General features: G+C 38.5%; 1 protein-coding gene across 2 annotated transcripts in view; it reads right to left on the bottom strand.

Moving 5' to 3' along the window:
• NR6A1 (nuclear receptor subfamily 6 group A member 1) overlaps positions 1-24,627 on the bottom strand; it is a 233,972-nt gene that overhangs the window by 181,612 nt on the left and 27,733 nt on the right. For both annotated transcript variants that reach the window (XM_043566900.1, XM_043566899.1), the window contains exon 2: positions 17,312-17,353. In XM_043566900.1, coding sequence (XP_043422835.1) covers positions 17,312-17,353 — 42 coding nt within the window. The remainder of the gene's footprint in view (positions 1-17,311; positions 17,354-24,627) is intronic.

The raw sequence follows: 24,627 nt of genomic DNA on the forward strand, positions 1-24,627 counted from the left end.
CTCTGCCTAAGTTGGCTGAGGTCAAAAGAAGGTGGCATCACTGCTATAATCAAGCAAGCTGTTCTAGGCTGCCAGGTCACACTACTTCCAGCCTAGTAGTCTTCCTAAACTTTCTCTCTAAACTACCTCAAGGAGCATTAGAAACTCACCCCACCCGTTAACTTTTAATTTTCCAAGCCCCATATATTCTGCCCATGGCTTCTTGGAATCTCACATCCCCTTAATGGACTTTTTTCCTTCATCATTATCTTAATTGTCCAGGAAAATCTCTGTTCTCTCAATTTCCATTTTTACAAGAAAAACCCACACCTTAGACTAGAACACTCAAAAAAACCTTTTTTTGTTTTGCTTTTTTATGCCCAAGGAGAGGAGTCTTAGACCCAACAGACAGCATGGAGCCAATAATGCCTCTTTCTGCAATCTCCTGGAAGTAGATTTTCAGCTCTCGGATCTAAGTGCACATCCTTCTTGTCCTTACTCCCTAAACTCATATCCCTTTGCATTAATGACTAGCTCTATCACCTTACTCCTCCAATCCCCCAATATTCAAAGTGAAGCAACTGGACAGCTACTGAATAAGCCAAGATTTTGAAGTCTAAAAGGAAAGGAAGGGAGGCAGCAAAATGGATTCCAACATTTTAATTAGAATTTTCTTACATGTTTTTTGGAATGAGATAAAGGTTCATTCTTTCTCTAAGATTTTGAGGGGTAGCAGTATTTTCAGAAAATTCTGGTTTTCTATTCTGTTTAATTATGAGTTTTACAAGCATTGTTTTCTTCTATTTTTCAGTCTGATTCCTGTTCTTGGCTCTTCAGTTAGGGCCTATTGCCACCTTGTGGACTAACTAGGCATAAATGCCAACGCACTATCACAGGTTTTCACTTCTGTGCTTCCAGAAGAGACCACTAGATGGTGACTTCAAGTTTGAAGAGACTTCTAAATCAATCTAGAAAACCAGTTAGTTGGTTTATGACTACACAAAAAATAGATTCAAACAGATAAAATAAAAAGGAATGTGTCCAAAATTATGAGTTAGGTAAAAATAAAAATCTTTTGGAGGTAGTATGGTCTAAGGTCAGGCTTTGACTCTTAGCAAACTAGAAATACAAGGGAACTTTCTCATGCTGATAAAGGACAACTACAAAAAACTGTATAGCTTCCTGATTTCAAAACTTACTATAAAGCTACTGTAATCAAAACAGTGTGATACTGACATAAAAATAGACATACAAATGGAACAGAATACAGAGCCCTGAAATACATTCTCCCATATATGGTCAATGATTTTCAACAAGGTTGTCAAGACCATTCAGTGGGGAAAGGGACAATCCTTGAAAAGATAGTGATGGCAAAATTGAATATCCACACGCGAAAGAATGAACGTGGATTACACCGTATGTTCAAAAATCACCTCCAGACCAATCAAAGACCTAAAAGTATAAAACTGTCAGAGAAAAACACAGGGAAAAGCTGAATGATTTTGGATTTGGCAATGATTTCTTGGATATGACACCAAAGGCACAGGCAACAAAAAAGGTAAGCTGCACTACATCAAAATTAAAACCTTATGTATATAAAAGAACACAAAGTAAAAAGGCAATCCACGACATGGGAGAATTTTTTTGCAAATCATATATCTGATAAAGGTTAATCTCCAGAGTAAAGAATCTTATGACTCAAAACAACAAAAACTTGTTTAAAAACGAAAGACTTAAACAGGCATTTCTCCAAAGATATACAAATAGCCAATAAGCATATGAAAAGATGTTCAATATCACTACTCATTAGGGAAATGAAAATCAAAATCACAATGGGGCAGGGGCGCCTGGGTGGCTCAGTCGGTTAAGCGTCCGACTTCGGCTCAGGTCATGATCTCACAGTCCGTGAGTTCGAGCACCGCGTCGGGCTCTGTGCTGACAGCTCAGAGCCTGGAGCCTGTTTCAGATTCTGTGTCTCCCTCTCTCTCTGCTCCTCCCCTGTTCATGCTCTGTCTCTGTCTCAAAAATAAATAAATGTTAAAAAAAAAAAAATCACAATGGGGCATCACACCCATTTGGATGGCTATTATCAAAAACACAGGAAATAACAAGTGTTAGTGAGGATGCAGACAAATTAGAACTCTTGTGCACTGCTAGTGGGAATGTAAAATGATGCAGCCACTGTAAAAAACAGTATGGCTGTTCTTCAAAAAATTAAAAATAGAATTATCGTATGATCCAGCAATTCCAGTGTTGGGTATATACCCAAAAGAACTGAAAATAAGGACTTGAAGAGGTATCTGCACATTTATATTTAGAGCAGCATTATTCACAAAGCCGAAAGGTGTAAGCAATCCAAGTGTCCATCAACAAATGAATAGAGAAAATGTGGTGTTTACGGACAATAGAATATTATTCAGCCTCAAAAAGGAAAGAAACTGGGGCGCCTGGGTGGCGCAGTCGGTTGGGCGTCTGACTTCAGCCAGGTCATGATCTCACCGTCAGTGAGTTCGAGCCCCGCGTCGGACTCTGGGCTGATGGCTCGGAGCCTGGAGCCTGTTTCCGATTCTGTGTCTCCCTCTCTCTCTGCCTCTCCTCCGTTCATGCTCTGTCTCTCTCTGTCCCAAAAATAAATAAACGTTGAAAAAAAAATTTTTTTTTAATAAAAAAATTAAAAAATTAAAAAAAAAAAAGGAAAGAAACTGATACATGCTACAACATGGATGAACCTCGAAAACACTATGCTAGGTAAAAGAAGCCACATACAACAGGACAAATACTGCATGATTCTGCTTATATAAGATACCTAGAGTAGTCAAATTCACAGAGAAAGTAGAACAGTGGTTGCCAGAGGCTAGGGGAATAGGGAAATATTAATGGGTACACACTTTCAGTGTTAGAAGATGAAAGAGTCCTGTGGATGGATAGTGGTGATGGCTATACAACAATATGAATGTACTTAGTGGCACTAAACTGCACATTTTAAAAATGGTTAAGATGGTAAAGGTTATGTATATTTTATCACAACTTTTAAAAATAAAAGGAGAGGGGTGCCTGGGTGGCTCAGTCGGTTAAGCGTCTGACTTCGGCTCAGGTCATGATCTCAGAGTCCATGAGTTTCGAGCCCCACATCGGGCTCTGTGCTGACAGCTCAGAGCCTGGATCCTGCTTCGGATTCTGTGTCTCCCTCTCTCTCCGCCCCTCTCCTGTTCATGCTCTGTCTCCCTCTGTCTCAAAATTAAATAAACATTAAAAATTTTAAAAATAAAATAAAAATAAAAGGAACAGGGTGTTTGTGTGGCTCAGTTGATTAGGTGTCCTACTCTTGGTTTTGGCTCAGGTCATGATCTCACGGTTTGTGAGTTCAAGCCCCACCTCAGGCTCTCTGCTGTCAGCACAGACACTTCTCTGTGCACACAACCTCCACCCCCCCCACACTCCTCTCAAAAATAAACATTTAAAAAAATAATAAAAGGAGGAAAAGAATCTATAGCTAACAACATACTTGAAAGTAAAATGTTGAATTCTTTCTCCCTAAGATCAAAAACAAGACAAGAATGTCATTCTCACCACTTTATCTACTATTGGACTGGAAATCTTTGCCAATGCAATAAGGTAATAAAAATAAACAAAACTCATAAACATCAAAAAGGAATAAGTAAAATTGTCTTTATTCACAGATATACACATAGAAAGTCCCAAGGAATTTTTTAAAGTTACCAGAACTAGGAAACAAACTTAACAATGTTAACATAAAAAATCAACCGCTTTTCTATACTAGCAACAAACAATGGTAAAATAACATTTTAAAATACCACTTACTATAACATTAAAAAAAAAAAAAGTACTTATGGTAAGTTTAAAGAAAGATATACTAGATCTCAACACTTTAAATACTTGCTGAGAAAAAAAAGTTCTAAATATGTGAAAAGATATACTAAATTCTAGAAGATTCAATTCTAAAATGACAACTCTTAACCAAATTGACAGGATCAATGCAGTCCAGTAAAAAATCTAGGGGCGCCTGGGTGGCTCAGTCGGTTAGGCCTCCGACTTCAGCTCAGGTCATGATCTCGTGGTCCATGAGTTCAAGCCCCGCCTTGAGCTCTGTGCTGACTGCTCAGAGCCTGGAGCCTGTTTGGGATTCTGTGTCTCCCTCTCTCTCTGACCCTCCCCCGTTCATGCTCTGTCTCAAAAATAAACATTAAAAAAATAAAAAATAAAAAAATCTCAGGAGGCTTCTTTAAAAAAGAAAAAACTGACGAGGTGATTCTAAAATCTATAGGGAAATGAAAACAAAACACCCTAGAATAGCCAAAATAGTCTAAACAACTTTGAAAGAAAAATGGAGTTGGAGCACTAACACTACCTGATCTCAAGACTGATTATAAAGCTATTGTATTCAAAACACTGCAGTAATGGTGAAAAGATAAATAGATTAATGGAAGAGAATACAATCTATAAATGGACTCACACATAAAAAATATCAATTTTTCAGCAAGTACATCAAAAATTCAATGAGGAAAGTCTTTTCAACAAATGGTGCTAAAACAAACTAATATTTCTCATACCATACAAAAAATTTAATTTGAGATGAGTTATAGACATAAATGTTAAAACTACAAACAGAGTTTCTAGTAGAAAACACAAAACACCTTTGCAACCTCAGGATAGGCCAAGATTTCTTAGAACACAAGCATTAACCATAAAAGAAAAAATTAATAAATTAGACTTCCTAGAAATGTGAAACTCCTGCTAATCAAAAAAACATATTAATAAAGTAGAACAGAAAGCCACAGATTGGTAGAAAATATTCACACCATGTATTTGATGAAGGACTTGTATCCTAAAAAAAACATAAAACAAAAACAAAACCCACAACTCAATAACAGGACAGAGAACATGGTTCCATTTTAATAGTCAGAAGATTTTGAATAGACACTTATAAAAAGATTTACAGAAAGATGATATACGAATAGCCAAAAAGAGTATGAAAAGGTGATCAACATAATTAGTCATTAGGGAAATGCAAATTAAAAACATCAGTCCCATAAACATGCTCACTATAATGACTAAACCTTAAAAGCTGACAATACCAGGGGCACCTGGGTGGCTTAGTCGGTTAAGCATCTGACTTTGGCTCAGGTCATGACCTCATAGTCCGTGAGTTTGAGCCCCATGTCGGCTTCTGTGCTGATAGCTCAGAGCCTGGAGCCTGCTTCAGATTCTGTGTCTACCTCTCTCTCTGACCCTCCCCCCACCCCACTCTCAAAAATGAACATTAAAGGAAAAAAAAAGGCTGACAATACCAAATGCTTGCAAAGATGTGGAACAATTGGAACTCATACAGTGTTAGAACTGTAAAATATATAAACAATTTGGAAAACTAGCAATTTCATAAAGCTTAACATACATCTACCATATGGCCCAACAATTCCTAGATATATGAAGAGAAATAAAAACACATATCCACAAAAACCTTGTAAAAGAGTTTTCACAGCTGCTTTGGTTTTTGTTTTCGTTTTTTTCAACGTTTATTTATTTTTGGGACAGAGAGAGACAGAGCATGAACGGGGGAGGGGCAGAGAGAGAGGGAGACACAGAATCGGAAACAGGCTCCAGGCTCTGAGCCATCAGCCCAGAGCCCGACGCGGGGCTCGAACTCCTGGACCGCGAGATCGTGACCTGGCTGAAGTCGGACGCTTAACCGACTGCGCCACCCAGGCGCCCCCACAGCTGCTTTGTTTATAACAGCCAAAAACTAGAAACAGCCCAGGTTATCAACAGGTGTATACATAAACTGTGATACAGTCAATGGAATACTACTTAGCAATAAAAAGAAATGAACTACTAAAACCTGGAACAACATGGATAAGTCTCAAACATTATGCTATAAAACACTAGACACAAAAGAGCACTTGTTGCTATGATTCCATATATATGACATTTTAGAAGAGGTAAAACTAATTTATCATGACAGAAATCAGAAATTATTGCTTCTTGAGGTAGAACTGTGGAATCAACTGAGAAAAAAGCATAAAGATATTCTGAAGGGATAACAATGTTCTGTATCTTAACAGAACAGAGATTACAAGGGTACACGCTTTGTAAAAAGTGCCTGAACCTTATACTATCTGTGCGTTTAACTGTATGTAAATCATACCACTACTTTAAAAAGATTAAAAGTTTATTGTTTTTGTAATCACACAAGTTCCAGCTCTGCCAGTTACCAGCTGTGTGGCCTTGGCCAAGTGTGAAACTGTCAGTGTCTTCATCTGTAAAATGGAGGGAACAAGAGTTGAGAACAACATTGTAAGAGTTGCAAGAATAAATGAGAGAATGTTTTAAAACCATTAGCATACAGGGGCACCTGGGTGGCTCAGTTGGTTAAGCATCTGACTTCGGCTCAGGTCATGATCTCACAGTTCGTGGGTTCAAGCCCCGTGTCGGGCTCTGTGCTGACAGCATGGAGCCTGGAGCCTGCTTCTGATTCTGTGTGTGTGTGTCTCTCTCTCTGCCCCACCCCCCCCACCCCCTCCCCCGCTCATACTCTGTCTCTGTCTCTCAAAAATAAATAAACATTAAAAAAATTGTTTTAAACCATTAGCATATAGCAAATGCTCACTAGATATTAGCCAAAAGAGTTAGAAACCCTTCATCACATATATCAGCAAACAGGATTGGCTAGAGCAGCTAGATGCTAGACAATTCATATATATATTACCTCACTTATTTTTTAAAGACAACCCCTAAGAAGGATTATTACTGTTTTGTGAATAAATACACTGAGCTTCACAGGTTTCCAACAGTCACTAGGCAAGGAGTGGCAAAAGCCAAGATGCGAACTCTCATGTTTTTTATCCTGCACCATGCTATCTTCCATTAAAGGTCATTTTCAGCAGTGTAACCCTCCAACTGCCAGGAGAACTCAGTCAAATGAGAAGTTATCAAGGCTCCCTTTATTATTGATAGTGTGTTAGTGCCAAGCCTGATTCTGAAAAGCAGGCCAGTTTTGATAGCAGGACTGTGAATGGAGGGAGAGCTGCAAGTAGAAGCTGGAAAATGCTGCTCTAGGCTCTTACCCTGTTCTCAGGCTTCGAGATGGTTCCTGCTACTTGTGGATACTGACGCCCTTTCCTTAGAGCAATTTCAAGGAGGGATTTCTGAATGTAAAAATCTGTGATCTAAGTGGGAAGCTGGAACGTGAGTGGCTCAATTTAATTTGGCAGAACAGCCTCGGAAACTTTGTAGCTAAAATGAGAGGAGATTTTTTTTTTTTAATCTATCTTTTTTAATACAAGAGCTTTGTTACAAAAAAAAAAAAATTAAGGGAGCCTGGGTGGCTCAGTTGGTTAAGTGTCGGACTTATGCTCAGGTCATGATCTCGCAGTCCATCAGTTCGATCCCGTATCAGGCTCTGTGCTGACAGCTCAGAGCCTGGAGCCTGCTTTGGATTCTGTGTCTCCCTCTCTCTCTGTACCTCCCCAACTCACACTCTCTCTTTCTCTCTCAAAAATAAACATTAACAAAAATTTTTTAATTAAAAAAAAATTAAAACAGAAATAATGAAAGTTGCCTTGTGATCCCATTTGCCCAGATACTACACTATTAACAAACATGTCAGTATATCCTTCTTCAAGACTAAAACCTGCCTTCTCCTTAGCAATTCTATAGTACTAAGTACTCCATTGCTCCATGGAGTAAGTACTCCATGGATTATCACAATTTATTAAACTAGTAGTCCTCTATTAAACTTCAAGCTGTTTCCATTTTTTTTTGCTATTATAAATGCTGAAAGGAGTATCTGTGACTATAATTTTGCTTACCTGTCATTTCTTATAGGATAAAGACTGAGACATGAATTGCTGAATCTGTAATTTTTTAATCTTTAAATTTTAAGCTGCTAAATCTGTAAAAGTAAACTGCACAATTTCAGCTTTAACAGATATTATTAGATTATACTCAAAATAGTTTCCATTTTCTCACTCCTTCATCTGCACTGACAATTATCATTTTTTAATGTAGGAGCTACAAACTCAAATGCCTACAGAAGACTGACAAGGAGACATAAATGGGTGAAGGAGGTCATCTAGGTATATGACAAACCTGACAGTGCATGCTGAGGTCAAAAAGGCAGTCACTATTCTGTTCCAGCCAACAGATGCCATGTAGAAATCTAGACCCAATTTATCAGGAAGGCCAAAAATTCAAAATTATTACGAAAGTCTTACAGGTTTTTATTTAAATATACAGTTAATAAAACAAAACATTTCTATAGGCCAGACTACCTTTAGCACATGGAATTTCGTATGGAGATGAAAAACATACAAGATGGTACTGTCACTTTGAATCTTATTATTAATGCAGCTTGCTTTCCTATGCTTTCCAACAGAGGATGTATTTATTTAGTTTTGGTTCATAGTGACTATGAGCATCCTTCAAAGACAGATGCTTATCTTTTTTTTCAGATTCACATCTACAACAAATATTGGACCAAAAAAAAAAAAAGTAACTTCAGGTATAGAGGCTAAAGAGTGGTCAGAGTTGATCAAAGTGTGCCCAGAAAAGGTATACGAAGACTCTTGGGACTGAGTTGCTATACTTGTCCCAGCATACTTAGAGCATCATGAAATTTTTAGAGAAAATACCAATTTGTAAAACTATGTATAACTCTGAAGAAGGTGGCTTTAATAATCTAGTGTTCCCTCCACTGATACATTTGCCTAACAGCAAATTTTCCCTGTTGAGACATCAAAAAAGGAAGAGAGAATTCCCATGCATCTCCTTTGTTATCATACCCTGCATTTAAACCACTTTCAGCTTTTTTTTTTTTAATGAAATAAAGCACAGGTTTGTACAAATCTCTCTGTTCTCAAAATGTTACTGCAATACTGCTTCTGTAGAAACAATTTCAGCAAACTATCTAGCTTTAGTTTCTTCTCATTCCTTCTTAGTCATCCATTGCAAATCTCCAGCCCCAGATGTTCCAGCACTCCCTACACCCACCAGAGATAATGGCAGAGATTCATGACTACCCAAGGACCCAACAACAGCCTTTGAATGCAACTATCTTTTCATCAATTGTAAACAAGTCCTAAACTCTTGGCTCCATAGGGAGTCCCTACCAAGTCAGTATAAACTCTGTAATAGGGGCAGAGGTCAAGGGGATGAGCTCAGCCTAAGCTCTGAATCTCATCCCACCCCTACCCTGTTCAAAAGAATCCTTATCAGAAGAGAACTCCCCAGCAAAAGGCCACATTCAGAGACCTGATGTAGCAGTGATCTAGCAGATTCAGCTGAAGCTTTGTAAACAGGCTCTTGGAACAGTTATGAATGTGAAATATCTAAATCACTAATGAAGTGTTATGAAGGAAAGGGGACATGGGGACATAAAGGGGGAAACAAGGGAGATGTGTGCATTTATCTTCATTTGTTTCAGGAAAGAATCTGTCTGACATATAGTGGACTAATCCTCAACCTGAGCCACAGAAGAAATCTCTTTGGGAACCTGTTCCACAGTGAATTATTCTTTGTGTCCAAAATTCTTTGTGTCCAAATTTGTGTCCATTCTAATTGTATGCAAAAGAGCCCAAATGACACCCAAAAAATAGTGTATTCTTCTGTATATATACAAAAAAGCCCATTATATATGTCATTATACTGTTTTAAGCTTTCCTATTAGCATTTGAGACTTGCCACACTCAAGAGAGCTAGAGACAGAACAGGAGTTAAAACAACAGCTCTCGGGGTGCCTGGGTGGCGCAGTCGGTTAAGCGTCCGACTTCAGCCAGGTCACGATCTCGCGGTCCGTGAGTTCGAGCCCCGCATCAGGCTCTGGGCCGATGGCTCGGAGCCTGGAGCCTGTTTCCGATTCTGTGTCTCCCTCTCTCTCTGCCCCTCCCCCGTTCATGCTCTGTCTCTCTCTGTCCCAAAAATAAATAAAAAACGTTGAATTAAAAAAAAAAAAAACAAAAAACAAAAAACAAAAAACAAAAAACAAAAAAAACAACAGCTCTCAAACCTCAGGTATTTCTCCGCTATGTACTTTGGGGTGAGTCTTTTAACTTCTCAGGCCTCAATGTTTTCATCTGTAAGATAAGGATAGTGTCTTTTTAAACAAGTTTTACGAGTGCTTGCATGGGAAGCACTTAGTGTGTAATAAGTATTAGTTATTAGCAGTAGTAGTAGCCACATATTATCAAGTTTTGTGTCCATCTTCCTGACTAAACCAGAGCCCCTTGGGGACACGAACTGTGTCACAGCTTGGCACACATCAAAGAGAAAAAGGGAAGGGAGGGAAGAACAAAAGACTAGGTATTACCAAGTCAAACTTAAAATTACATAATTTTAGGGGCGCCTGGGTGGCGCAGTCGGTTAAGCGTCCGACTTCAGCCAGGTCACGATCTCGCGGTCTGTGAGTTCGAGCCCCGCGTCGGGCTCTGGGCTGATGGCTCGGAGCCTGGAGCCTGTTTCTGATTCTGTGTCTCCCTCTCTCTCTGCCCCTCCCCCGTTCATGCTCTGTCTCTCTCTGTCCCAAAAATAAATAAAAAACGTTGAAAAAAAATTTTAAAAAAAATTACATAATTTTATATGATATAATCCTTCTCACTCTTACTGAATATATGAAAGTGCCTGGCACATAAGGGATACCCAGTAAATGTTAATTTTCCTTCCTTCCTTGATCTCTAACATCCCACCTTAAATTTACTTGGGCTTATATGAACAGTTTTCTGAGATCAAAAATTGTGACACATAGTTTAACAACCAGGAATGAACCCATTAAGACATCATACAGAATATTAGAGTTTTGGACAGGAATCTATGGGTATGCTAGCTGAGCAATACACATTCTTCTTTTGTAGACTGAAGGATCCCTGGGATCCCAAAACACCTGAAAGATGAATGCAAAACCAGAGCAAGCTAGTGATGTTAGCCTGTTTTATTCTGAAAGTGCTTTTTATCTTGCCTATTCATACCCTTATCACCAATGGATCCCTGTTTGGTGGGCATCCATCAGTATGGCAAGAGAGGGCAAAGATAAACTTTCATGTCTCTTTTTAAATGCCCATTTATCTATATCTAGATCCTTGATGAGCAGGGGGAAAATATGTATTATATATATTTATATTATATAACATCTAGGTTTATATTATATATATATATATATATATATATATATATATATATATATATATGTATGTATGTCTGCGTCAGCACGAATCCCAAGTATGCACTTGGGGGGCACCAAAAACAGTAATGGGGGGCACCAGGGTGACATACTCGGTTGAGCATCTGACTTTGGCTCAGGTCACGATCTTACAATTTGTGGGTTTGAGCCCCGTCGGACTCTGTGCTGACAGCTGGGCCTGGAGCCTGCTTCAGATTCTGTGTCTCCCTCTCGCTCTACTCCTCCCCTGCTTGTGCTCTCTTTTTCTCTCTCTCAAAAATAAACATTTAAAAAAAATTAAAAATAAAAAAATAGAATAAAATAATAATGGGGAGGGTACCTGGGTGGCTCAGTTGGTTAAGCATCTGACTTCAGCTCAGGTCATAATCTCACGGTTCATGAAGTCGAGCCCCATGTTAGGCTCTGTGCTGAAAGCTCAGAGCCTGGAACCTGCTTCAGATTCTGTGTCTCCCTCTCTCTCTCTCTGCCCCTCCCCCACTCACACTCTGTGTGTGTCTCTCTAAAATAAACATACATTTAAAAAAATAATAATAAAGGGGCGCCTGGGTGGCGCAGTCAGTTAAGCTTCCGACTTCAGCCAGGTCACAATCTCGTAGTCCGTGAGTTCGAGCCCCGCGTCGGGCTCTGGGCTGATGGCTCAGAGCCTGGAGCCTGTTTCCGATTCTGTGTCTCCCTCTCTCTCTGCCCCTCCCCCGTTCATGCTCTGTCTCTCTCTGTCCCCAAAAAAATAAATAAACGTTGAAAAAAAAAATTTTTTTTTAAATAATAATAAAATAAAAATAAAATAAGATAGTAATGGGGGCGCCTGAGTGGTTCAACAGGTTGAGTGTCCAGCTTTTGATTTCACCTCAGGTCATGATCTCACGGTTTGTGAGTTCAAGTCCTGAGTCAGGCTCCACACTGATAGTTTCACAGCCTGCTTTGGATTCTCTCTCTCCCTCTCTCTGCCTCTTTCTCGCTCACACATGCACTCGTGTGCTTTCTTCTTTCTCTCAAAAATAAACATATTTAAAAATAATAAATAAATAAAATAATAATGGTCAGGTTTTTAACTGTACAAATTTTTTCCCCAGAATGAGCATGGTATTGACCAAAGAGTGCATAATTTGGATATGTGTTTTAGGCGAAAGATTTATACGATTTGAAGAGAAACCAGAATATTGAGTATGTGTTTTAAATAAGCAGAGGTTAACTTCTTTAGTTTCCTAAGAGGTTAAATAAATGGATTGGCAGATGGTCACTTGGGAGGTTACCAAGCTGGCTGGGGGATGGGGAACAAAACACCCTAACAGTCAACCAGATGGTAAAGAACAGTCTTGGCCAAAGTAGTCAGCAATATATGAGCTCTGCCTCTCTGAGGGAACTATTTACTTGAAGCAGAAACTTACACCTGCTAACATCTGGAATGATATATCTTTGTGTAATTAAAAAACATAGGCTACTTTAATTGAATAAAGTGCAGTTACAACAACCATTAATATAGAAAGACCGAGAATTTCAACATTATGCTACATAGCCTAGAATAGCACACACTAACAGTGTTTACCATTTGCCAAGCATTGTTCTCAATGTAAATGTATCTGTGTGTGTGTGTATGTGTGTGTGTGTGTGTATTACTTCATTTAATCCTCACAACAGCCCTGTAAAGTAGGAATAAATTTTTACTGTCCCCATTTTACAGATGAAAACACTGAGGTCCAGAGATGTTAAATAACTTAGCCAAGATATTACAGACCTAGTAAACACTGAAGCCAAATAGAACCTAAGCAACCTTGAGCCAGAGACCACGCCTTTTTTTAAAATTTTTTTTAACGTTTATTTATTTCTGAGACAGAGAGAGACAGAGCATAAGTGGGGGAGGGGTAGAGTGAGACACACACAATCTGAAGCAGGCTCCAGGCTCTGAGCTGTCTGCACAGAGCTCAACGCGGGGCTCAAACCCACGAACCATGAGCTCATGATCTGGGCCGAAGTCAGTCACTCAACCAACAGAGCCACCCAGGCACCCCCCCCGACCTTTTTTTTTTTTTTTTTTTAAAGGTGGGCTTCACACTCAATGTGGAGCCCAACACAAGGCTTGAACTTACAACCATGAGATCAAGACCTGACCTGTGACCAAGAGTTAGACACTTAACCGGCCAAGCCACCAGGTGCCTTTCCCATGCTCTTGATTCAGAAGAATTTTGGTTTATATGTTAAAAGGCTCATTTGAAATGCAGAGAAAAATTTATGCAAAAACATGTTTACCATGGCATTATAGAATGTAGAAAAACCTTCCGGAAACAACCTAAATGTCCAACAATAGGAGAATGGTTAAAAAAAAAAAATCATGGCAGTTATTCCCTTAGAATGAAATATTATTCTTCCATTAAAAATATTTATGGAAAAGGGGCACTTGGGAGGCTCAGTCAGGCAAGTGTCCGACTTTGGCTTGGGTCATGATCTCACGGTTCGTGGGTTCGAACCCCACATTGGGCTCTGTGCCGCTGACTCAGAGCCCGGAGCCTGCTTCAGATTGTGTCTCCCTCTCTCTGCCTTCCCCCCAACTCTCGAAAATAAATATTAAAAAAATTTTTTTAATATATTTATGAAAAATGTTTCATGACTTGGACCAATGCTCACAATGTAATGATGGGTGGGCAGGGACAAGATACAAAGCTGTATACATATTATGATTCCTAATTATGTAAAAAACAAACTCAGACAAGCTAGAAGGACATAATCTCAAATAAGAAACAATGGTTATTTCTGAGTGGTGGGATCAGGGGGTTTATATTTTTCTTTTAGTGTTTTCCACAATGAACATGCATCATCCTACTTATTATCATGCATTATCAGTTTTAAACAAAGGCAATTTTTTTTCTTTTAATCAAGCTGCACAAAGAACCTCAAGCAGTTGGTAAAAAATAGCTAAAAAGCTTCTAATCTGTCTAACTTAAAGTAGCTACTTTCCTTGGGATAATATCCTTTGAACTTCAAACAACATGGTCAGCACATACCAAAAAGAATGCCCATTTTCAATTTTGGAAACTGAAGTAAAATATTGAGTATTTTCAATTTTGGTCAATAATTATTTGTAGGCTTATTTTACAAGAAAAAAAATGGATTTAACTATTTAGAGGCCAAAAACACAGGAAGGACTTTGCTGAAATAGATAAGAAGGAACAAAAGTTTGACTGAGGAGGAAGAACAGCTGTTGCTAATCCAACTATTTACCCTTTGACCCTCTATCTGGCCAATAACTGAACAGTATCAATTGTTTTCCTGTATTATGTGCTGTTTACAATCCCTGAGAGGCATGAAAGGAATTAATAATTTAGCCTAGAAAGCTGACAGCCTTTATTGGGGAGCCCCTTGTCTGTGGGACAGAAATCAGAGCAAGTAGCTGTCCTAAAGTCATAGGTCCCTTTACTGTTCCTGTTTTATAGCCTAATTGGCCCCCAAACATAAATCAATTATTTCTCCTGTTTTAAGCAACAATGACTTCTATTCTCTAACTTCCCTTGTATCAAGTCAGTCCTTGTTCTCTTGAGTTTTACAACTACACGGTAAACACGATAGTTGAGGAAAAAACTCGGGGAGCAGGGCAGACTGGGGTTATTTGGAAACAGAAGCACAGAAAGGTTATGCTGTTTTGAACTTTTCTTGACCTTTGACTGCCCTTGTCCCTAGCTTATGCTAATGGGCAGGGTACAGAGATGCTTCTTGTAGAAATGAACTTAGCCTGAACCTGTGCCATAACATTGGACTCCAACAAGCCCAGGAATCATAAGAAGGCAGCCAGAGTGAGTGTGAACAGCTGCCCATATTCTAAGCCTGGCTACCCATCTGCTTTATCACAGAAAAGGTTAAAAAAAAAAAAAAAAAAAGCCATTAGAATTGAACAAAATCAGTTTTTCCTCATCTATTTCCAACACATCCCACCTGTTGTCCCAAACTTGCTGTCTACAACTACTGTCAACCACAATGGGAAATCAGCAACAACGGCATTTCCTGTTCCAAAAAAGAGCTAGTATGAGCAGGCTTTCCCTATCAGGAATTTGAAGGGTAGAGGAGACATTGGGGTCTCTCAATTCTAAAGAGGCATCACAGAGAAATCCCTATTGTCCTCAATCTAATATGCAAAAGTCGTGAGGCATTAACATAGGAGATGTTATTCCTTCCCAGTCAGAAGGCATGGAGTTTGCAATTTCAATATTCATAACCAACGTAAGACAACACATACAGTCCATATGGTTTCCTATCACTTGGTAGGACTAGGCATGCTCATTTGAACTCCAAAGGGCTTAGAGATGATAAATTTTTACTTTTGCTATTTGTTATTATACTATTATGTAATATTATGTTATAAAAGAGAGAGGAATAACAGAGAGAGAGAGAGAGAGAGAGGAATAAAATACTACTAACTTCACAAAGATAATTTGGGGATTATTGAGAATACTGACCACGTAAGTACAATTTTTTTAAAGCGATTTTTTTTAGGTAACTCCTATTCTGCACTGATATATAAAATTATGATTCAGTATCTGTTCATTCTCATGGAATGCAGAGGTGTGTAAATCACCCTATCTGGCTAGAGATTCTATGCAGAAATGTTAAATGATTTAGGATTACTTGGCCCAAAAAGAAAATTCAATAATAATCTTAATGAGGACCTTTCCTGGAAGATGGGCATGAGCTATTTTCAACTGCTATTAAGTAGAGGAAAGGAGAAGTTTGGGTATTATGTGCTAAATAGAGGTTTAAAAAAATGCTTTTTCAAATAATTCCAGACAAGTAAATACTTTCCAATAGACTGTTAATAGATGAGGACAGGATCTAGACTTATCTGTTTGTATACCCCTGGAGCCTAGAACTGAGCTTGAAGCAGAGAGAACAGGCAATGTTTAACACAATTCTCAATTATCTAGCACATTTTATGTGCAGTTCTGTCTGAAAGATTTCAGGGCATCTCAATGTCCTTCCTAATGTTCAAAAATCCAAGAAAGGACCATGACTCAAGAATTTATATTTTCCTCCTCCTGAGTGAGGGCTATTCATAAGAGAAGGGCAAAGAGAAAATATTATGTTCACTCATAGATACTGGAATGTCAGGGCAAACAGCCTATACTACCTACAAAGCTGACTAAACTTTACGATTTCTAAAAAGACAATTCTATTTTCCTGGTGTTTGATTAGCATTGTAGGATTTATTTTGTCTTGAAATTACTAAGTACGAGTAAAACAGACATGAATTTTTATACTGTTAAAATGTATGGGAAAAATATAGGAAAAGGTCCACACCCTCAGAGAGCGGATATTAGCTAGGATGGTGAGAAGGTAAACTTTACCACTTACCTCAACAGATTGGTGACAAAAAGCCAGTCTCGTGACCCTAAAAAGTACTCGAACTAGAAAAATAACTCTAGATAATCTCATGAATTCTCAAATCTGAATTATCATTTGACCTTTTGGCATTATAGAAGAATAAGGTCTTTACACCTGGATATTCCCATGTCCTATTTCTAATAGCTATAACCATATCCCAGAGTGGTGTATGCCACATTTTGAAAGCACTGGAAACACAGATGATTATCTATGATCAAGACAGAGTCCTGAAAAACATCATTTAATTAGAACTTGAAATGGTCACCCTCTTAATGTTAACTTTAATGTAGATAAAGGTGCTTTAGAAACTAAACTGTGGTACAAAGGTTATTGATTATAAATACCTAAACCAAGAAAAATCCCTCTTAAACCTCCTGCCACCCGTGTCATTTCAGAAGAAAAAAGAATTATGTCAAAGCTAGTCAATACTTTAGAAAAGTGGTTATGGATATATGGTTGCATGTGTGCATAAATGAAAGCACAATTTTTGTTGTTGGTTTCATGGGAGGGTGGAGAACAAGGAAAGGAGATTAATATTAAATAGAAATTTTTAGCAAACCAACTTTCTATTAAATGATTACATTTCTAGCCAGTGAATAATATGAGAGGAAAACGAAAGCATAACTAGAAAAGATGCCCTCCTCATAATTATAAATCAAAGTGAAATAAAATCTGAATCAATAAGGCCACCAATGACACCCTTAAGTTATACATTTGAAAGTACACATACACACATCCATTTCTTACCCACAAACACTGGGAACATTCAGAACTTACTAGTGCCCGGGTCGAGCTCTGGCAATTCATCCTGACAAAAACCTAAAGAGAGAACAATAGGGAAAAAAGATTATGATTCACGAATTACTCTAAGAAGACTCAAAAATTCAGACTCAGAAGTCAAATTTGGTTTTGAATCCTACCTCTATTACATTTAGTTACTGTATATCCATCCCTCCCTGAGGCTCCATTTCATCATCATTATATTAAAAAAATGGAGAGAATAACAGCACTTACCACAAGGTACTGATGAGGAACGAGTAAGCATGCCAATGTTAGTTGGAATAAAAATTCACAGAAAGATTACAATTCATTAAGTACCGGTCATGCTCTACTTAATGTTATCAATTATTTTCCAAAAGAAAGCAAAATATACAAAATATGAGCTTATGACAAATATCAAACGGTAATTTCGCTTAAAATTTTCACAAATGATGAAAATTTACCTACACACACAAATAGAAGCAATTTTACATTAATAAGTATGCAGTTCAGGTCAGAATAAAGAACTCTAAAAGCACATTTTAAAAGCACATTTCAGGCCCAAAGTATCTGAGCTACATTTGTCTGACCGGTGTGTAGCTAACACACTGAAGAGAAAAATCAGGCATAGTGAATAGCAAACACACTTTAGGTGTTCTATACGTAGCCGATGCAAGTTTTTTTCCCTGGAACAACTGCTTACTTTCTCCAGTTTGTTTTCTACTCATCCTTAGTTTAAATGCCTCCTCAGAAAAGAGGTGCTTGGGTGGCTCAGTCAGTTAGGCATCTGACTTTGGCTCAGGTCATCATCTCATAGTTCATGAGTTCAAGCCCTGCCTGCATCAGGCTCTGTGCTGATGGTGAGGAGCCTGCCTAGGATTCTCTCTCCCTCTCTCTCCACTCCTCCCCCACTCGCATGTGCATATAATTATAATATTTATATATAATTATAATTATTAATTTATTATTAATAAATAAAATAAGATTATCTCCTCAGAAAAGCTTCTCTTGCCTCCTGTACCCTTGTCTCACACACGAGGTCAAAGCACCCTATTATAATTATCTATAACACTTTGTGCATTCATCAAGACATTACTTGTATCAAGAAATTACGTGTTCAATGTTTGATTTCACCATGATACAACGTGTTTGTTCTATAGGAGAAGGGACCTGGCCTGTCTTGTTCACAACTGTAGCTGAATTACTTCACAAGCCTAGCACAAAGCTGCTCAGTAAGTATCAACTATAGTATCTCCATGGTTAACTTAAAAATAATGAAGCAAAACAAACAAACAAAAAACACATTTTTTTTTTTTAAGGGGGGGGGTCCCTGGGTGGCTCCATTCGTTCAGCATCTGACTTTGGCTCAGGTCATGATCTCACAGTTCATGGGTTCAAACCCCGCGTCAAGCTCTCTGCCAAACAGCTCAAAGCGTGGAGCCTGCTTTGGGTTCTGTGTCTCCCTCTCTCGCTCTGCCCCACCCCACCTCATGCTCTGTCTCTGTCTCTCTCAAAAATAAACATTAAATTTTTTTTTTTTTTTAAATAACGGAGCAATGGGGCACCTGGGTGGCTCAGCAGGTTAAGCATTCGACTCTTGATCTCAGCTTAGGTCATGGTATCATGGTTCATGAGATCAAGCCCTGCAACGTTGGGCTCGTGCTCACAGTTCGAAGTCTGCTTGGGATTCTCTTTCTCCTGTTCTCTCTTTCCCTCCCCCTACTTGTGCACGCGCGAACGCTCGCTCTCTCTCAAAAAACAAATAAACATTCAAAGAGGAATAAATAAAAAAATACCTGCCTCCTCCACGACATAACGAGCTCTTCAAGGTTAGGAACCATGCTATAACCATCTGTAGAGCTGCTTCTATGCCCGGAACAGTTGCCAATACATTATGGATGGTGCTCAAATGCAGGATGAACTAAACGGAAAACACATCCCTACCTCTGGATCACAGTCACAGAATTAGAAAATCTAAGTCTAGAATGAAGTGTGGAAGGTCTGAATATGGAAATCTGATCTGAACAGCAGAGATTGGAAGTTGCTGAAAGTGGCTAAGATGATGAGAAGGTTCACCTCAAAGCAACTTCGAAGCCTTTCTATATACATAAAGGCGATGGGAATCAGAAAAGCTGTCGAGAGATGCAAGACAATAAGCAAATAACTCATCTTTACACATGAGTTAAATATACAACATTCTGCCAGAAGTGAAACTGAGAACAAGCATTCATTTAACATAAGCTGACTCGAAAACAGCACAAAAGCATGGGAAGGCAGGGTTAGAAGTTAGAAGATCTCTCCTAAATTCTTTTGGTTTAGTGATAATGACTTCAGACAAGACACTCCTTATTCTAGACCTCAGATTCTGAACCTTAGAGAACTATACTAAAAGTCTCAAGAAAGGATAAAACTTAATACATTTTCTGAAAGCAAACGTTATTCTGAAATCAAAGTGACTAGATCAAACACAAAGAGAGGGTGACTAAAAAAACAAACAAACAAACAAACAAAGAAAATACTAAGAAAAATCATTAGGGGCACCCGGATGGCTCAGTCAGTTAAGCATATGACTTTGCTCAGGTCATGATCTTGCAGTTCGTGGGTTCAAATCCTGCATCGGGCTCTGTGCTATCATCTCGGAGCCTGAAGCTTGCTTTGGATTCTGTGTCTCCCTCTCTCTCTCTGCCCCTTCCCCACTTGCACTCTGTCTATCTCTCTGTCTCTCTCTCAAAAATAAACATTAAAAAAATAATTAAAGCAGACATCTATTGCTTTTATCTGCCTAGCAACCACTCCCCTCTTCTGTTAATGGCATCCTAATTTTTCTTTGGAGACTTACCCTTTCACACTCTCAGTCTATATAATCCAAGTAGGATTAATCGTAACCTCCTATAAATTGGAATTAACAACAGTACCTACCTTATAAATCTGTTAAAAGGGATAAATGCAATAGTTCTTGTAAAGGCTTTGCATGGTGCTTGACAAAGTCAGAGCTTAACCTATGTGAGCTACTACTAAATAATCCCTAGGGCCCATCCAATTCAGTGCTGTCAGTGGTAGCAAAAAGTAGTTTACAGCAGAACTATTGACCCATTCATGACTTCACCCTCAAAGACCTGGGATGGAACCCTAATGTCACTTCAGTTATTTGCTGTGATTCTTGAACCTTTTAATATTTTGAGCCTATAAAGTGCTTGATGCAGTGATTCCAGATACATGCTACCTCCCAAGGAAAGAAGGACTCTTTATATTTGTCCTAAAACAAATTCCTCCAATGGTCACAAGAATTATGGATTTCAGTAACTATACCTACATTCTTTCCATCCAGCCCTGAGGCCATTGGCTAATAATGCTGTCTTTGGTTTTAAAGATCACCACTAACGCAGAAGGCCTTAGGAGATAGGTAAAACAAGGTTAATCCTATCTCCTGAGAACAAGTCAATGGAATGGCTAGATCTGGCTACCATTCCCAGAGTCTTGCCCAGATTCTCAGCAACCAGATCTAGCTAGCAAAATGATTCTTAGCTAGAAGAATTCAAACCACTGCTAAAAGTAACCCTGATATGTGTTCAAGTCATTCAACACAACGGCAAATGATAGGAGTTTTTCAGTAAAAAACAGACTCCTAAGTCACATAAATACACCAACATACCCCCAAAACCATTTGCCTCACAGAATAGAACACATTAAACAAATAAGGAAATGTTCTGAGAAATCTAAGGTCTTTGGTTACTGACTCAGATTGTTTTAAAAAGGGACAGACAATTCAAGGTCACTGGAATGATCCTAAATAAATAAATAAGGACAAAAAATACAGATTAGTTCCTCAGAGCATATATATACCAAGTCAGTGTTCTGACAAGCAATCTGAAATTTAGTGCAAAGCTTATACTGACTTACCATGGTTTAATTTAGAAAACAGATGCACAGTGAAATGGGCACGGGTCTGAGTTAAGAGTTAGATTCAAATCCCATATTCGCCGCTATTTTTGTTTACTTAATTACCGTAGGCCTATTTCCCGAAAGGGGTATAAAAATAATCATCTTGTTCAAATGTCACAAGACTTACATAAATTTCCTACTTTGTGGCAAGTGATCATCAATAAGTGGCTCTAAGTCTAGTGATTTTCTTTAATACAAAAGAAGATCCAGTTGATAAGCTTTTCTCCAATAGGCATTTGGGGAAAAGAAAAAGATCAGTGACTCCTCAGTCTATGGTTACAGAGGCATATTAAAACGTTACTGATCTTTTTCCTTAGTTACCATTTTGACTCTAAAATCATGTATTTACCATAACAGGATCCTAAATAAAAGTATCCCTTTTTACCCAAATGTAAACAAACAAAAGCTACGGGTAATGCCAGTAAATTAATTCAAGCCTGAAAACAGTAGTTAATTGTAATCATAATGTGTCTTTTACAAAATCAAGTTAAATATTACTCTAGGAATATTTTTATTTAACTTATGAAGGCAGCATGGTGCAAGAAACCTGGATATTGGTCAGGACCATTCACCCGGTCTATTTTGAAGTCTCAGCAGTGCACAGGCAAAATTAAGGCAAGGCTCTTAACAGGTAAAATTCTACAATTCTAATCAAACACCGTATCTATCCCCAAAACAAAAAAATGTAGATCCTTAATGATCTGCCTACCACTTCAACTTTATTTCTTGCTTCTCACCCCATCCCACCCAACAGTATACACTCCATCCACACAGTACTACATTGTAGCTCCCTAAATTCAACATGCTCTTTAGTTTCTCGGCCTGAGCCCTCTCTTACCATTCTGATGTCAAGGCTCAGGTCAGGTCTCTAATCCTTTCCCCTCCTTCTCCCAGACATACTCAAGTCCAGGTTAGGCCCTACAGACACAATGACTGAACCTATAAGCTTTTCCCAGACCTCTGAAGAAGAGAAAGGGGAAAACTGGCTTCAAAATCCAAGAAACAAACAAACCAGACCTGAAAATACTGAATTAAATATTAAATAAGAGATCTGATGTATTTTTTACCCAGTCAACTGCAATTCAAGTTCTACACATTGTTTTAAAAGTCAGATATGAAATGAAACGAGGCTCCCAGAAGGAAGTCAGGAGTCTAAATGGGCTTTGAAATTGCTCTAATTTCAACCAGGAAACTAAAAGCACAAGGAATTTTTTAAAAATTAAAAAAAAAAAAAAAAAAGAACTTTTTGGGAGTAACCAACATAAACATGGCAAACCATCCACAGTTTCTTAAATTCTAGGAACTCTTCCCATTCTTTCAAGGTTCTTGCCCAACTCCATCTTCTAGGCTCCTTTTGGTACAATGAACAGATCGGACAGAGGTTGAGAAAAATGCGGGGTTTTTTTTTTTGGTGGGCGGGGGGTGGGTGTAAACAAACATTAGCTGGTCGGACCATGGCCTGCCCTACAACCAGATTTGCAACCTGTAAGCTAACCCCAGACCTAAACAGATACCGAAACACTTTTCTTTGGATTGGCTGAGCACTAAATTCACATCTGCCTCTTTGCTCTCCATCCAGTGAGTGTGGTGCCACTTGGGCCATTAGCTTTTGTTTCTCATAGGCAACTTGACAAACCATACTTCAGAAATAATAGAAAATGCTTTTGCATGCAGGGACAGAGCACCATAGGTCCACACAGCAAAAGATGGCTGGCAGAGCTTCAAGTGTTATTTCCCTTTCTCCACCTACAAATGTCAAGGTTACATTTTTAAAACTATGAAGAAAACAATGCCTTTTTCCTAATGTAATTTTAATGTGAAATCTTAAGGGCAAAAAAACAGTGGGGGGAAGGGAAGCCAAAGATTCTCAATTATATAACCTATTGTACCCACATATTTGCTCAGCTTAAATATTGCTTCCAAGAAGTATCTACATTTCTATGGAAACATTAATAACTTCCATCTAATCAACCTGCATCACCTTTCATACAGTTTTCCAGGCTTCTAGCTTTGTAATTACAGCCTTGAAACCAGGCTGAAGGCAGAAAAGCTAGCCCAATATGATGACATTTCAATTTTACAACATTTAAAAAAAATAACAACAGTACACACAGGTTCAAGGCTGTGGCTCCAGAATCAGAAGGTGAAAACAGTTTAGAAGGCTGTTCAGTCTGAGGAGTTAGAGGTCACTAGTGTTTCTATGGAAATATAGTACAGGCATTTCTCAGAAAACTGCATGTACTGATGAGCCTCTGACATTTTTCATTTACAATTTCTGGTTCTCTAAAGTAACAAAAAGGATTACGGATAATTGTTCATTCAGCCTAGAGGTTAAAGAAATTTCAAAATGCGTACATGTAAGAAAATATGTAAAATAATCTGTCAGTTGCCATTTAATGAATCTTTACTATATGCCAGGCAACGGCTTGGTGTTTTGCATGAATTTGTACTGAAAGTAACTACTATTTTATCTCCATCTTTTTTTTCAATGTTTATTTTATATTTTGAGAGAGAGAGAGAGACAGAGTGCAAGCGGGAGAGGGGCAGAGAGAGAGGGAGACATAGAATCTGAAGCAGGCTCCAGGCTGTCCGCACAGAGCCTGATGTGGGCTCAAACCCACGAACAGTGAGATCACGATCTGAGTCCAAGTCTGACGCTTAACTGACTGATCCACCCAAGTGCCCCTTATCTCCATCTTATAGATTTAAAGAGATTATGGAACTCTGTTACTTTTTATGGAAGGAGTGACAAAAGATAAACAAAACAACTTGTATTCAGAGCAGTCTGGTTAATAAAATCCTACCTTTGCACAGTATGTGCTTTGCAACAGCCAGATAGAAGGGAATTTGCCATTATTTCAAAGAATAAACCCTGACATTCCCACAACAGCAGGGACCCAGAGTCCAAGAAGAAACCCACATCTTAGATGGGTCCGCTTAGAAAGTTCCTCTTGAAGAATTCAAGATATCCATGTCAGAAGCAGCTAGAGTAACTTCACCAACCAACTCAAAACCAAAATATAAAACTTTAAATGAATGAATAATTAGGCAAGAACTAGATCCTTTTGAAATATTTTTAGTTAAGTCCCAGCAACAGTAGGGAGAGTGGCGGAGATTTCTTTGTTCATTGTCATTTCAAAGACTAATTGAAGAAAAGTCTTACAAAGGAGTTTGTTTGAACATGGTCAGAAAGCTGAGATCATCTTAAAAAGTACCCCATACCATCCTCAACAGATGGTCTGATGGAACAGAAGTCAGCTCTGTTCGAGAAATCCATTAGTGAGAAGCATCAAGAGATGCCCCACAAGCAAAAGAATGTACCTTTTTCTTATTCTCCTTGAAAACACCATATGAAAATAGAACAGGGGCACCTGGATGGCTTGGTTAAGCTT

This window comes from Prionailurus bengalensis, chromosome D4, assembly GCF_016509475.1.
Source record: "Prionailurus bengalensis isolate Pbe53 chromosome D4, Fcat_Pben_1.1_paternal_pri, whole genome shotgun sequence".
Taxonomy (NCBI): domain Eukaryota; kingdom Metazoa; phylum Chordata; class Mammalia; order Carnivora; family Felidae; genus Prionailurus; species Prionailurus bengalensis.